Source organism: Marmota flaviventris, chromosome 1 (assembly GCF_047511675.1).
Source record: "Marmota flaviventris isolate mMarFla1 chromosome 1, mMarFla1.hap1, whole genome shotgun sequence".
NCBI classification, from domain to species: domain Eukaryota; kingdom Metazoa; phylum Chordata; class Mammalia; order Rodentia; family Sciuridae; genus Marmota; species Marmota flaviventris.
This window is the reverse complement of record NC_092498.1, coordinates 198224744-198239074: the sequence shown is the minus strand read 5'-3', so window position 1 is coordinate 198239074 and position 14331 is coordinate 198224744. Positions and strand designations below refer to the sequence as shown.

The 14331-nt window shown below is 44.6% G+C and overlaps 1 protein-coding gene across 3 annotated transcripts in view; it reads right to left on the bottom strand.

Moving 5' to 3' along the window:
• Positions 1 to 14331, bottom strand: part of Myrip (myosin VIIA and Rab interacting protein) — a 333894-nt gene that overhangs the window by 65187 nt on the left and 254376 nt on the right. For all 3 annotated transcript variants that reach the window (XM_071600012.1, XM_071600020.1, XM_071600018.1), the window contains exons 5-8: positions 13366 to 13446; positions 8146 to 8243; positions 7876 to 7956; positions 5625 to 5768 (exon numbers count right to left, since the gene is read on the bottom strand). In XM_071600012.1, coding sequence (XP_071456113.1) covers positions 5625 to 5768; positions 7876 to 7956; positions 8146 to 8243; positions 13366 to 13446 — 404 coding nt within the window. The remainder of the gene's footprint in view (positions 1 to 5624; positions 5769 to 7875; positions 7957 to 8145; positions 8244 to 13365; positions 13447 to 14331) is intronic.

The following is a 14331-nucleotide window of genomic DNA, read 5'->3' as shown; positions in this document are numbered from 1 at the left end:
GGAGAGCAAGGTTTTACTTGGAGAAGAGACAAACACACACACAAGTGGCTTGCGGCCAAATGCTTCCTTCATTCTGAGGACACAGCAAGGACTCCCTGTCCCCAGTGTTGGGAACGGTTCTGATGATGCCACTTGACAAGCCCAAAGGTTTTCATGGAGCTGGGGATTCAAGGAACTGTTTGTGATTTTGTGAAATCCTTGAAAGATAATGAGAGGCTTTCAGAAAGCACAGAGATCAAGGCTGATAGTCAAGTGCAGGGATGTTATTAGAAAGAAGGAAACATCTTCCTAAGGCAAACCCCACGTTGTGAGGGGATATAGCCCTGGTACTGATTTCACCCAGAACTGGGCAAAGGTTTTCTATGAGACCACACAGGTCTTTCCACACATTGACTTGTCAATTTCTTCACAGACTGGGAGCTCCTTGAAGGCAGAAATGGACTTCTGTGTGTGATCCTCAGACTCATGTTTGCACCTGAATTTGCCAGGATGTACGACAGTTCTGGCTCTTAAGGGGCTGACAGTCCCATCGCCAGATCCAGTATGACTGCAGCTACAGAATCCATTCTGTGTATTCCGACTTTAAAACAAAAGTCTACAAGATTTTCACTGTAAATCACTAAATACATGTTTCAAAAAGGGAACCAAATAATATATCATATTTTATTTGTGCTGGCTCAAACTATATCTTATGTGAATAGTATATGTATGTAGGAGGTTGGTGGGGGTCCATTTTTATGAGGAAAAATGCTCCCTACCCCCCTACAAAAGTCAAGACCAACAAATGAAAACTCTCCCTAGTCCCAACAGAGAAAATGGATTCTGTGTTTTTCATGAGGGTTGGGGATGTCAGGTTTTTATAAAGCAAGCCACTGGTACATATTTAAAAAAACTATAACCTGACAACCACAAAATGTAATAGGACTGTCTCCTTCCAGCCCAGGATACTGGGCCCACTGCCTCTGGCCAGGGTGGAAGAGTCTGTTAATATCTAGACCTGGTTTTGCCACGTATTCACTGCAATAAGTAAAAACACCAGCAGATGGTGCAACAGCAGCACTTTTACTACTCGGCTGGCTCCTGGGAAGCAATAGGAATTTTTAGTAATTTATTTATTCATTACCCTAGCCAAGCCTTTGTGTCCACCCTTTCTTTACCACTCATAGCCTCGGCTTTTCCCCTTCTTCTTACCCACCCAAAGTCCACCAAAGAAGCAGGACTAGGGACGTTTGGAGTGGGGGTGGTGGAGTTTCCCATATTCAGCACATCAACACCTTGGAAAGATGGACATGAAAATCTGAACTTCCAAATAGGCACTGGCTCTTTACTCTTTGATTTTGCTTATTCATTTTAATTTTTCATTTTTTTGTGGTGCTGGAGATTGAACCTAGAGGTACTGTTATCACCAAGTCCCCCACCCAGCCTTTTTTTTTTTTTTTTTTTTTTGGACAGGGTCTTACTAAGTTGCCCAGGCTGGCCTTGAACTTGAGATCCTCAGACTCCTGAGTTGCTGGGATTATAGGATTGTGCCACTGTGACTGGCCTGGAGTGGCTGTTTACTCTTTGGGCACTAATTCATGGGTGAGGTTTCAGGTAGAGTGAGTCAGTGGGTCCTCCTGGGATCTTAGAGGAATTTTAACTGCTCTGAGCCTCAGTCCTCATGTTAATAGATCAGTACCATGCCCAGCACAGAGAAGGCACTTAATAAATATTAGCCCTAGTAAGAGCATTTATTAAGCCCCACCACTGACTCTAATCCATTAACCCATTAAAAATGACTGGGAGCACATGGGTAACTGAGTCGGTTGAGTAACTTCCCCAAAGCAGTTGAGGGACAGGGGCAGGGTTTGAGCTTGGATCTGCGTGGCTTCAAGTTGGTCCCCTTCCATGCTGTCCTGGTGTGCGCCTGCAGCCTCTGATGAAAGCCTGGGAACAATGTGCTCCAACCCAGCAGGGTTTGCCATCTGAACCTGCTGGCTGTCAAGCTCTCAGTGAAACACCCCTGTGATCACCAGCAGCCTTTGCTGTCCTTCCTTTGCAGTCCCAGCGTCTCCTATGTGGGCAGCAGCAATGTGTTCTACCGAGCTCTCTTGAAATGACAAATTGTTGTGATGATTGCTGTGATTATCATCATTGCAAAAGGACAGGCTTCTGAGACACTGAACATGGCTTCAAAATAGTCTTTACTCTCAAAGAGCTCACAGTTATTAAAAGAGGGAGAGAATATTTTTATTATCCAGGCTTTGGATACAAGGAGATCGATAAGCGTGGTCATATGAAGAAAGAACTGATAAAGCTTTGCTTTGTATTTTTAGGGTCAGACAAAGGCATTAAATTTAGTCCAATAATTACGCTCATAATAAAAAAGTATTTTAATTCTCTATTATGGCTATTCAAAGGAAAGAGCAACTGTGAGGGAGGAAATGAGGGAGACACAAAGAGAAAAGGCTAAGGAAAATAGAAAGGGGCCAGAGAGAAAACAGAGGAAGAGTCACACAGAGGTTCATCTTAGTCACTGGGCACATAGTCAGCGTCTGGTCCCTGAAGTCATTATCATTATCAACAGGATCACCAGAGTATTACAGACACCCTTTCATATACACACGCCCACGGGGCCATTAAATGATCACAGCCCTTGCATTAGTGTCTTCTAGGATATTGCATCTTAAGGCTTTGAAAGCCAGGTTGCACCGACCCCCTACTAGCAGAGAGCCACATAATGAGGGAGGAAATTAAAAAGGGAACAATCACACGGAACTGTCTTTCGACAGAAGAGATGAGAAATCCCATCTGAATGGAGCTGAATTAAGTTTGGGTATTACAGTTAAGTCCAAGCAGTGGGGCTGGCAGGGTTTTGGGGTTCTGCACCGTTATTCCCTAGACCCCAGGTGTCAAGGTTGTTGGAGAACTGCAAAGAAAGGACAAAGTCCTGCCAAGAGCCCAAAAGTTTAGGGTCCTTTACAATTTGAAGGTCAGGAAGCCCTACTCAGGACAGCATCCTTAACCCCGGCAGCTGTTGGCATTGCCTTGGAATATCTGGTAAGAGTGTGGAGGCCCAGTCTCTGGCCTTGACCCCCTGAGTCAGACCCCTTGGAGTGGGGCTCAGACAGGTGAAGTCCTGAGAGCTGACTCTTGGCCTGCTGGTTCATCTTCCAGGCTCTGGCTAGTGTTTCACATGTATTTCTGCCTCTGTGCCCTTTGTTTATCTCTTTATTTAAGCCACTAAACAACTTTTTGGGATGATGGAAATGTTCTGTATCTGTACCATCCAATGAGTGGCCACTAGACACTGGTGGAATTAAGTCCTTGTGGCCAGGGGTGACCCAAGAATGGGAGTTTTAATTTTATTTAACTTTGTGACTTGGGCCACCGTACTGGAGAACCTCTGAGCTGAAAGGAACCTTGGAGATCACCGAGTTCACTGATCTCCTTTCAGTGGGGCTTGCGGATCCCCGCATGTCAGGGAGACACCAACAGCTGCTGTTTTCTGGGCTTGGGGCTTGGATGGCCAAAACATGGAGAGGTTCAGCTCATGACTCATAGGGGCTACCTTGATGATACAGTGACCTTGATTTTGAAATGCAGAAATAAAGTAATACCAGAAAGAATGCGAACTTTCATTCAGAGATGACACCTATGTGCTACGTGGCCCACACCTGCTTCTCATTAAGTCCCTAGCCATGGAGCTCCAGCCATGTGACTGCTGTTCTGTCTCTTGAACAGGCCTGCTCAGAGCCTCCGTGCACACTGTCCCCAGTGCCAATGCTCCCAAAGCTCTCATCTTTCAAGTCTTGCTTTCAGGTCACCTAGGAAAGAATCTCCCGGATGCTTCCTAATCAAGCTTTCCCTCCTTCCCTGCCTTCCTCTGGACAGCAATGACTGGAATGTGTATTGCTGGGCCCCCCAGATTAACGTGCAGTGTGCTGAACTGGAGGGAAGCCCTGTCTCTGTGGCACCTAACACAGCACCTCGCGCACAGCAGAAGCTCAGTAAAGACTGTTGACTACATAAAGAATCATCAGAGTTGTCCTTTTGGGCAGGTCTCTTTTATACCATTTTATAGACAGGATATAATACAGTTATTCAAGTTCACAGAGCTAACCAAGGGCAAATTCAGAATCCCTCTCAGGAGTAGCAGAGGCAGAGTCTGAGCTCCCTGTACTTAGCCCTGACCCCTCTTGCTCATGGCTGAATCTGGGGGTGGTGGAAATTTCTAATTCTTAGAACCCCCAAAGTTGACTCGTTTGCAGAAAATACTTCAGAAAGACTCCCCAAATGCAAAACAATATTATGCATGCAGCCTGAGCCCAGAATGGCAGGTGTGATTTAGTGACAGGTCTGAATGACAGGCTATTTGAAGGATATTGGCATCCCTGCCCCATCCTGTAGAAGGCTTTCCCCTCTCATCGTCAGAAGGGCCTCTCTCTCCTGTGAATCTCAAATGCCTTTGCCATCTCCACCTTGCCACTGAGTGTCCAATTATGTGCTGACTTCCCTTATCTTCTTTTACCAGTCTTAACTAACTGTATCTACACCTGCCTTGCTAACCAGCTAATAAAGTTGGGGGGTGGGGTGCAGGGACTGAGTCTTCTACTTATTTTGTTCTCTTTGGTGCTGAGCGTGTGACGGTAGCTATAAAGCAAGCTGGCAGTGTGCTGATAGGGAAGGTTCTGCTGATGAATCAAAGAAATGAAATTTCCGATAAAGCCATGAAGGTCCTTGTTACTGCCATGTGCCCAATGGCTTGTGAGGGTGTGGGGAGTTTATGTAGGTGAGTCCGTCTAGGATGTAGGTGAGCCTGTAACTGCATGCCACTGTGTGCTGCTTTGCACACTCTTTTATCAATCAGCCCCATAGGGATGGATGTCACTGGACCTTTAGGGGAGCAGACTGAAAACCTGGCAATGCCTGTCCACCTTGTCTGACTTTCCTCTATTAAAGGGCACCCATGTGTTCCTGTCCATGCCCCAGACTCTGACCACAAGCACCAGCAGCTCACAGAATCCTGGGTTTCTGGCTGACTCCTTTCCCAACATGCTGCACTTCCTCTGCTGGGCTTACTGAAACAGTCCCCAAGGAATTTTCTAGGCTCAGTGACTACTGCAGATATGAACAACCCAGACCCATGGGCCCACAGGAAGGCCACTCTGCTCTGTGACTCGGCTCTTGGCTTAATTTCAGGGTAACAGACAAGAAGGTGGCTCCGCATTGTGACTTCCCAACCCTGTCTAGAGGTGACCACTTGGGTGGCTGAAATGGCCCCTGGCAATTTTCTCACGGTCACTTCTGCGTGACCTAAGCGATCTAGGTTTAAGAATTCACACGGCCATCGTAAAGCTATTTCCCCCCCTCACTCAGTACACATCTTTCCAGAATGAATAAAAATTATAGCCTACCAACATCTTCATTTTTCTTAAATTGGTCTCTGCGTAAAAAACCCACTGCGTGTTCACCCACAGTCCTCCTGTGCTTTTTTTTTTTTTTCTCATTCTCTCTCTCTGCTCCCATACCCCACTGGGCCCCTGGCTGACCTTTAGGATCCAGTGGGCACACGAGACAACCACAGGTGGCTAAGGGCTCTGACGCGCACATGTGCAGGGTTGGTGGTGCTGCTGGGGACTCACCCAGAGGGTGGGGAGTGCTTGGTGGCCTGGTGGGGAGGCGGCGTCCCCCTTGTCCGCCTTCTTGGAGCTGCAGCTCTGGGGCTGTGGCCACTCGGGCTCCTCTTCCACTTGCTGCTCACTTTTGCTTTTCTGCTTCCTTATGATCTGGTGGGAGTGAAGGGAGGCCAATGAGGACAAGTTATTGGGAAGGATGCCAGAGACCTGGCACCACCTCTGGGGTTTTCTTTTTCAGCTACTTAGGAGTTTATTTTCTATAGAACATCAGCTTGGTTCAGATCTGTCTTTTGATAAAATAGCATGTACAGCCTTGCTGTGGTCTGTGTCTGGAATGTTCCCTAAAGGCTCACGTGTTAAAGGCTTGTGGTCTCCAGTGCAGCCATGTTCAGAGGTGGGGTTTTGGGGAAGTGATTGAATCATGGGGGCTCTGACCTCATCAGTGAATGAATTCTCTGATGGATTAATAGTTGGATGGAATTACTGGAAGTAGTAAAAATGGTAGGGGGGCTAATTGGAGGAAGTCAGTCATTGGGGCATATCCTGGATATTTTTTTTTAATCCCTGCCCGCTTCCTCTTCCTCTTTCTCTTCCCAGGTCCCATGAGCTGAGTAACTTCCTCCACCATGATGTTTCCTTGGAGTCAGCTGACCATGGACAGAAACTTCTGACACCATGAGCCGAAATAAAGCCTTCCTCCTTTAAGTTACTTATGTCAGGTAATTGGTCACAGTAACAAGAAGCTCACTAATACAATCCTTGAATGTTCTGCTGCTCTTTACAGTTTATAAATATAACTGTCCCTCTGAATCCACAGAGAATTTGTTCCAGGAACCTCTCTCCCCTGCAGATACCAAAAACCATGCATGCTCTAATTCCTTTTAAAAAATGGCATGATATTTGCATGTATCGTATATACATCTTCCTGTGTACTTTAAATCATCTGTAGATTATTTATAATACCTAATCCATTATAAATGCTAGGTGAATAGTTGCTAGGCTGCCTTGTTTAGGGATAAATAACAAGAAAAAGAAGACCTGGGTGTGTTCAGTACAGAGGCAACCATCACAGATCTGGGTACCTGGTAGATACCAGGGGAATGATGCTCCAATGAGTCCTGGAGAGGAATGAAGGGCCTGTGAGATGGCAAAAGGCTGCAGCAGGTGTGCTGGAGCATGCCTTCATTCATGTGGACTCGGACTAGTGCTTAGTGCATGGCCAGTTCAAGTTTTGCCCTTTGAACTTTCTGGAACTTTTTCCTCCCTGATTGAATATTTTCAATCCATGTCGGTTAAGAAGTACAACCATGAGATACATCCACAGATACAGACCATACACCAACTAGAACCCTTTTATGATGTTAGCAGCTTCTTTTATCTAAGTGTCCACCATGTTGGACTGTGTTAGGTACCATATGGGCTTTACCTCATTTAGTCCTCAAGATATCTATAAAAGTTATGCACGACAATTCTCCCCATTTCATAAATGAGGAAACAGGCTCAGAGAGATTAAATTATCAGTTAAGGCCACATGGCTTATAAGTGGTTGCACTGTCACGGTGACCAAAAGACCTGACAAGAACAGCTTAGAGAAGGAAAAAGTTTATTTTGGCTAATGGCTTCAGAGGTAACCACCAGTGTCTCTGGATGCAAGTCCTGACATTAGGAAGCATCTGAAAGTCCTAAGGACAGGGCAGACACCAACATCAGGTGGGGGTGGCTTCAGCTCCAGCCAATGAGCACCAGTAGTAATGTAGGTTTTCGTGGGGCCATCTGTACAAAGGTCTCTGGGCTCTCAAATTCTATAGGCAGGAAGCAGTCAAGAAAACTTCCCGGGGAACCAAGATGGGCATATTCTTCAATGCCCTTTTAGACTAGAGAGGATAATGAAAGGAAGACTCTGTGAGCCAGGGAACAAGGAACTGAGGAGCCTGACCAGGGACAGACCTGAGCCTAATTGGGGTATGTCCCTCATCTACAGGGTGGGGACCAGCCCTTTGTCATGTGCTTTTGCAGTCCCTCCCAGTACAGGGAGAGTATACTTCTCAGTCCTTGGCCTTGATCGTGACCTTGGGACTTGCTTCTGTCTATGGTATGTGAATCAGTAACAGTGGTCAGGGCTGGTTAAGAGCCACCATGTGCTTCTTGCTCTCCCTGTGCTCCTGTCACGGCTCCATGTTTGCTCTTCAGCTCTCCAGGTCCCTGATGCTGCCTGCCTGGGAGACTATAGCCATCTGGATTGTTAGGGCACACCTACCTTCTGCAGTATTGTGGTGGCCAGCTCCTCAGTTAGCTCCTCCTTGTGATCCCGCAGGTAACTGGCCTCGTTCTGCTTGTCCTGCAAGGGAAAGGAATTGAGGGGATGAAGTATCACTGTCTTGGAGGAGTCCTGACCACACGTGCAGATGGGGTCAGACACTGGTCTAGTAAAAGCTGTTGGGTCACTGACGTCCCAACTTACCTGCACCACCTCCCAGCAACAAGGACCCTCACCCCAACCTCCCACCAGGGAACAGGGAAGCCCTACCAGACTGTCCCCATGGGCCTCGGCTTTGGAAATGGCTTCTTCAATGGCCTCTTCTGCTACTCGTAGGGCGACGGCCAAGGTGTCCATCATGCTGTGTCCTAGACATGAAGCAGAACAGGGAGCACTTTCTAAAATGCAGTGGCAAGCCACAAGACTGCTTTACCTTCAGCTTCTGCTTAAAGCCTTTGGGGTGCCAGGACAAGGTCCAGCTACTTTCAGTGGCAAGTTCAAGTTCCTTGCCCTTCCCGCCTGCCTCCCTCTGACTCCCACTCTTCATTCAGATCTCACACCCCAGACACAACAGGTGTTTTGAAATTCTTTGAGCACTACCGCCTCTCTTCTTAATTCTCTTATTTTGCTCCTCTGCCCTGCATATACTGTATCATTGTGATGATAGGGACAGAAGTTATCATATGTCCTAAGGACACAGGGCTGTGCCAGTGGTTTAATGCAAACACAAAACCCATGGGAGAATTTTTTTTTTTTAGACCATAAATCAACATCACTAACCACAACACTGGCCAAGCTCACAGAGTTCAACCAGATGCCAGGGCCCAGGCTGAGAGTTTCACATGGGCAACCACACTGAATCCTTCCAAAAACCAATGACGAGGTACTATGCAGAGACCATTTTACAGATGGTAAATTTGAAGCACCGAGAGGTTAAATAACTTGACTGAGATAAGAACATAAGACAATAAAAGAACTAAGATTTGAATTAAGTACTCTGTCTCTAAAGCCTGTGATTTTAACCAGAAAAGTGAAATGAATACAAGCTAACATTCCTTTTAAAAATAGTGCAATTGTATTTTTTAGCGAACACACCCTTTGTATATGGCAGTGAATGGGAAGAAGTATTGTCTAAATCAAAGGACTTCCCCAGGTGAAGAAATTCTTTTTGGAGGTAAGTGCTGGGAAGAGTTCTGCTTCCCTTGAGGTACTGGAGTTTTGCTTCATATCTGTGGGAATTTCTATCATCTTTCCGTTAGTTTGCTTCAGAAACCCAAGTTATATCAGGCACAGGAATGTGAGTCTGAGAGGGTTGGGTGCTTAGGTTTCTTTTTCCCCGATTTCAGCCTCTTATTTCCATTTATAATCTCCAAGCCATGTATTATTTAACACATGCAAATCCCCTGAAAGCTGCTGAAAACTCCTTATGGAACAAGACAGGGGGCAAACACATTGATTCATTAATTAATCACTTGCTCAATTAAAAAAAAAAACATTCAAGCTTCTTAGACTCCTAAAGACACAAATGTGAACAGAAACTAGCATTTGGCAAACATAATAAAGTTTCTAAAACCAACATAGTTAGTGCAGGTCAAAGCGATTTAGCCAGCTAATGCAAACATGATGGAGCAGCACAGGGCAATGGAGCCTGGGGCTCTGCATCCTGTAGTGTTCCTGACTGAGTGCACAAAGAGTTTTCCCAATGTTTCAATAATCGGAACCAATAAAATCTAAGTTGTCATCACACCAAGCGCTTCCTGGAGAAAGACCCTATATCCCCTGTCTCTCTTTATCGTGATATCATGAAGAGGTCCACATTCTCATTGAACAAACTTTTGCTGAGTACCTCCCCTGAGCTAAGCTCTGGGGTGTCCGCAGTGATGCTCTAACGGATAAGGTGAGTCCACATTCTAAGCTATAGGGTGACCAGGTACCCAATTGATAGGGAATTACCAAGTCCCATAGATCCCTGGAAAACAAGCAGCTGGAGCCATAATTAGAAAGGCTTTGGATGCTATATTTATTTATTTATTTATTTATTATTAATTAATTTATTTTAATTAGGTATACATGACAGGAGGATGCATTTTGATTCATTGTCCACAATAGCAGCACAACTTTTCACTTCTCTGATTGTACATGATGTAGCATCACACCATATGTGCAGTCATACATGTACCTAGGGTAATGATGTCAATCTCATTCCACCATCTTTCCTGCCCCCATGCTCCCTCCCCACCTCTCCCCTTTTCCCCATCAAAGCACCCTTTCATGTTCAAAACACTAGAAAAACTAGGGATAGTAGGAACATATCTCAACATTGTGGAAGCTATCTATGCTAAACCCAAGGCCGACATTATTCTAAATGGTGAAAAATTGGAAGCATTCCCTCTAAAAACTGGAATAAGACAAGGATGCCCTCTTTCACTACTTCCATTCAATATAGTCCTTGAAACTCTAGCCAGAGCAATTAGACAGATGAAAGAAATTGAAGGGGTATGAATAGGAAAAGAAGAACTCAAACTATCATTATTTGCTGATGACATGATTCTATATTTAGAGGATCCAAAAAGCTCCATTAGAAACTTCTAGAATTAATAAATAAATTTAGCAAAGTAGCAGGATATAAAATCAATACCCATAAATCAAATGCATTTCCATATGTCATTGATGAATCCTCTGAAAGAGAAATTAGGAAAACTACTTCATTTACAATAGATTAAAAAAAATGGGAATCAACAAAAGAGGTGAAAGACATCTACAACGAAAACTTCAGAACACTAAAGAAAGAAATTGAAGAAGACTTTAGAAGATGAAAAGATCTTCCATGCTCTTGGATAGGCAAAATTAATATTGTCAAAATGGGCGTACTACCCAAAGTGCTATACAGATTCAATCTGATTTCAATTAAAATCTCAATGTCATTTCTTACAGATATAGAAAAAGCCATCATGAAATTCATCTGGAAAAATAAGAGACCCAGAATAGCCAAAGCAATCCTTAGCAGGAAGAGTAAAGCAGGAGGCATCACAATACCAGACCTTAAACTAGACTACAAAGCTATAGTAACAAAAATGGCATGGTATTGGTACCAAAATAGACATGTAGACCAATGGTACAGAATAGAAGACCCAGAGACAAACCCACACAAATACAGTTATCTCATACTAGACAAAGGTGCTAAAAACATACATTGGATGCCATATTTATGATTCCGGGATCAGAATGATGTGGAAAACAGGCTGAAAAGTGAAGGTTTAGGCTGGTATTTCAGAGAGAAAAACTGCTGGGGATGTAAAAGAGGGTTTGTTAAATGACATAATGTTTGGTTTTATGTGTTACTTGGCTAGGTCATCGTATCTAGTTATTTAATCAAGCATTAATCTATGTGTTTCTTTGAAGGTATTTTGTAGATGTGGTTAATGTCTACAATCAACTGACTTTATGTAAAGTAGATTACCCTCAGCAATGTGGGTGAGCCTAATTCAATCAGTTGAAAGGTCTCAGAGCAAATACTGATGTTCCCCAGAGAAGAAATTCTGTTTAAGGACCGCATCATATACTCCTGCCTGAATTTTCAGACTGCTGGCCTACCCTATGGATTTCAGGTTCTCCAGGCCCCAATGACTGCATGAGCCCGTTCCTTGAAATGCATCTCTCTGTGTGTATGTACACATACCATATGGCTCCCATTGGTTCTGTTTCTCTGGAGAACTCTGTCTGACATAATGGTCACTGAAATTAGTATTAATACAGAAGAATTTCTTGCAGGGAGCTGCTCAGACTATGAGCCTCAGAGTGGAAAGAAAAGGCTAAGATTAGAAACAGAGGTGGTAGGCAATGGGTGGATGGGTAGAAGTGGGGAAAGAAACAGAGGAAAAGATGACTCTCACTGGTGGACCTAAGGGGCTAAGGGGCTTGATTAAGATATGCTGAGGTTAAGAATCCTATAGGATCTTTGTGTCCTAATGTCTAAGCATTAGATTTCTGAGTCTAGAACTCTGGGTTGAAACCAAGGCTGGGCATTTCAGGGTCAGCGACAAATAGCTGTGCACTGAGGCCATATGACAGCGTGTGGTAGCCCTTGGGGATGTTACTGGAAGTAAGGGTGACTGCAGATGGAGTCTTCAGGAGAATTTTCAGGAAAGATTTGTCTGTCTGTCTATCCATCCATCCATCCATCCCTCCATCTATCTCTTATGGAAACTGGGTCATAGGATCATGGAGACTGGCAAGTTCCATGATGTGCTGTATGCAAGCTGAAGTCCCAGGAAGGCAGGTGGTGTGATTCAGTCTAAGTCTGAAGGCCTAAGAATTGTGGGAGTCATTTGCCTAAGCCCTGAAGTCTGAAGGCATCAGAAGCTCTTACGTCTGAGGGCAGGAGGGCATGAATGCCTCAGCTCCAGAAGAGTGAGTGAATTTACCCTTCTACCATCTTGTTCTATCTAGCACTGTTATGTTCTGGATATGGGGTGTCCCCCCAAACTTCCCGTGTTCATGCAGTAATACTTGGGAGGTGAAATGACTGGATTGTGAGAGTGATAACACAATCAGTTCCTCTTATTTTGAATGGACTGACTGGGCGGTAACTGTAGACAAGGGGGGCCTGGCTGGAGGAGGTGGGTCACTGGGGGTGTGTCCTGAAAAGGTTCATCTTCCCTGATACCCCTTCCTCCTTCCTTCTCTCTACTTCCTGACCCCACCTTGAGCTAAGCAGCTTTCATCCATCCAGCCCTTTGGCCACGATGCTCTACCTCACCTTGGGCCCAAAACAATGGAACTAGCAGAGATGGACTAAACCTCTCAAACCAAAATAAACTTTTCCTTCTCTAAATCCTTCTTGTCAGGTACTTTGGTCTTGGCAATGCAAAGTGGACTACACACAGGTCCTCAAGGGATTGGAGGATGCCCACCCACATTGCTGAGTGGATCTTTACTCCACCAACTGATTCAAATGCTAAACTCTTCTAAAAACACCCTCACAGACGCACTCAGGAATACTGTCTTACAGGAGACCTGAGACCTCCTTAGTTGAGTAGACATATGGAATTAATCATACGGAACCCAGAGAAAGAACAGAGACGGTGCAGAAGAGCTGTGGGCCTCCCACAGGAGGTGGATGATTCAGGAGGCACTGGTACCAACAAGTAGAAGGTAATCAGTAGGTTATACTTTCTTTATAGGGCACCATATTTTAATGAGATGCACAGGTGAATGGATTATTATGTTCCAACTCCAGAACATTAACTAGTGGATTGTAAAATATCCAATGATCGGGTGGTGAACACAGCTCTCTAGGCCATGCTTGGGATATACTCACCTATTTTGATGATGGATTCTTCCAAATAGCAATAAGAAGACTCATACAGACTAACACATAGCAATAAATGGTTGCATTGGAGTGTGGATATGACTGGGAGACCCTGACAGTCTGATGGTGTTTCTATTCCTCCAACTTCCCAGGAGCTGTGATCTCTTAAGCAACCTTACCTTCTGACTGCCTATAAAATGTTGAGTCACTGCCTGAAATGCTTCCTTCATTCTCCAGGTTAGACTCAAAAAAGCCTCCTCCTAAAGGAGAGAGAGAGAAAAAAAAAATGATTAGCCTTCAGCAATCAATGAGTACTGATGTGCTGAGTCCTGGAATTGGCAGCAGACCATGACACACTTTTGATTGTTAGTCTTGCAAACAGATTGAGAGAGTCACTGGGTCCCACATTGATGTTCCAATCTTGGACCTATGTTTTTTTTCTTCTCATACTGATTTCTGATCATCCCCCGCAACTTTCTTCCAATACATTTTCCTATGGTTTGAATGTTTGTTCCCTCCCAAACTCATGTTGAAATTTAATCCCAATGCAACAGTATAGGGAGGTGGGGCCTAGTGAGAGGTGATTAGGTCCTAAGGGCTCCACCCTCGTAGGTGGATTGATGCTGTTTCAATAGGAGTGGGTTAGCCATTGCAAGTAGGCTTGTTATCATGGAGGGCTCCTCTTGCTCTCTTGGCCTCTCACCAGTGATCTCCAGCTGTGTTCTACCTTCTACCATGGATGACATGTTCTTAGACTTCTCAGCCTCCAGAACTGTGAGCCAAATAGACTCCTATTGTTTATACATCACCCTGTCTCAGGTATTTTGATAGAGCAACACAAAACACACTACAATTCCTTTCAGGCAATATGGAGTCAAAGGCAGAACCACATATCAAAGTCTGAGAAATGTGAAGTCAGCTCCTGGACATGAAAATTACTAGTTGTGTGACCTTGAGCAAGTTACTTCTCTTCTCTAACATGTGACTTCCAAACCAGAAAAATAGGAGTATCAATTCTACTCTCTGATGTGTGAAGAGACATTCCACACATCATTAGCTAGAGGCCATGGCACCCATCCAAACAGAGGCCTTTAGCTAATGATTTAATGGATTTAATGGTGGTCATTCTCTTCTGCAGAAAAGAA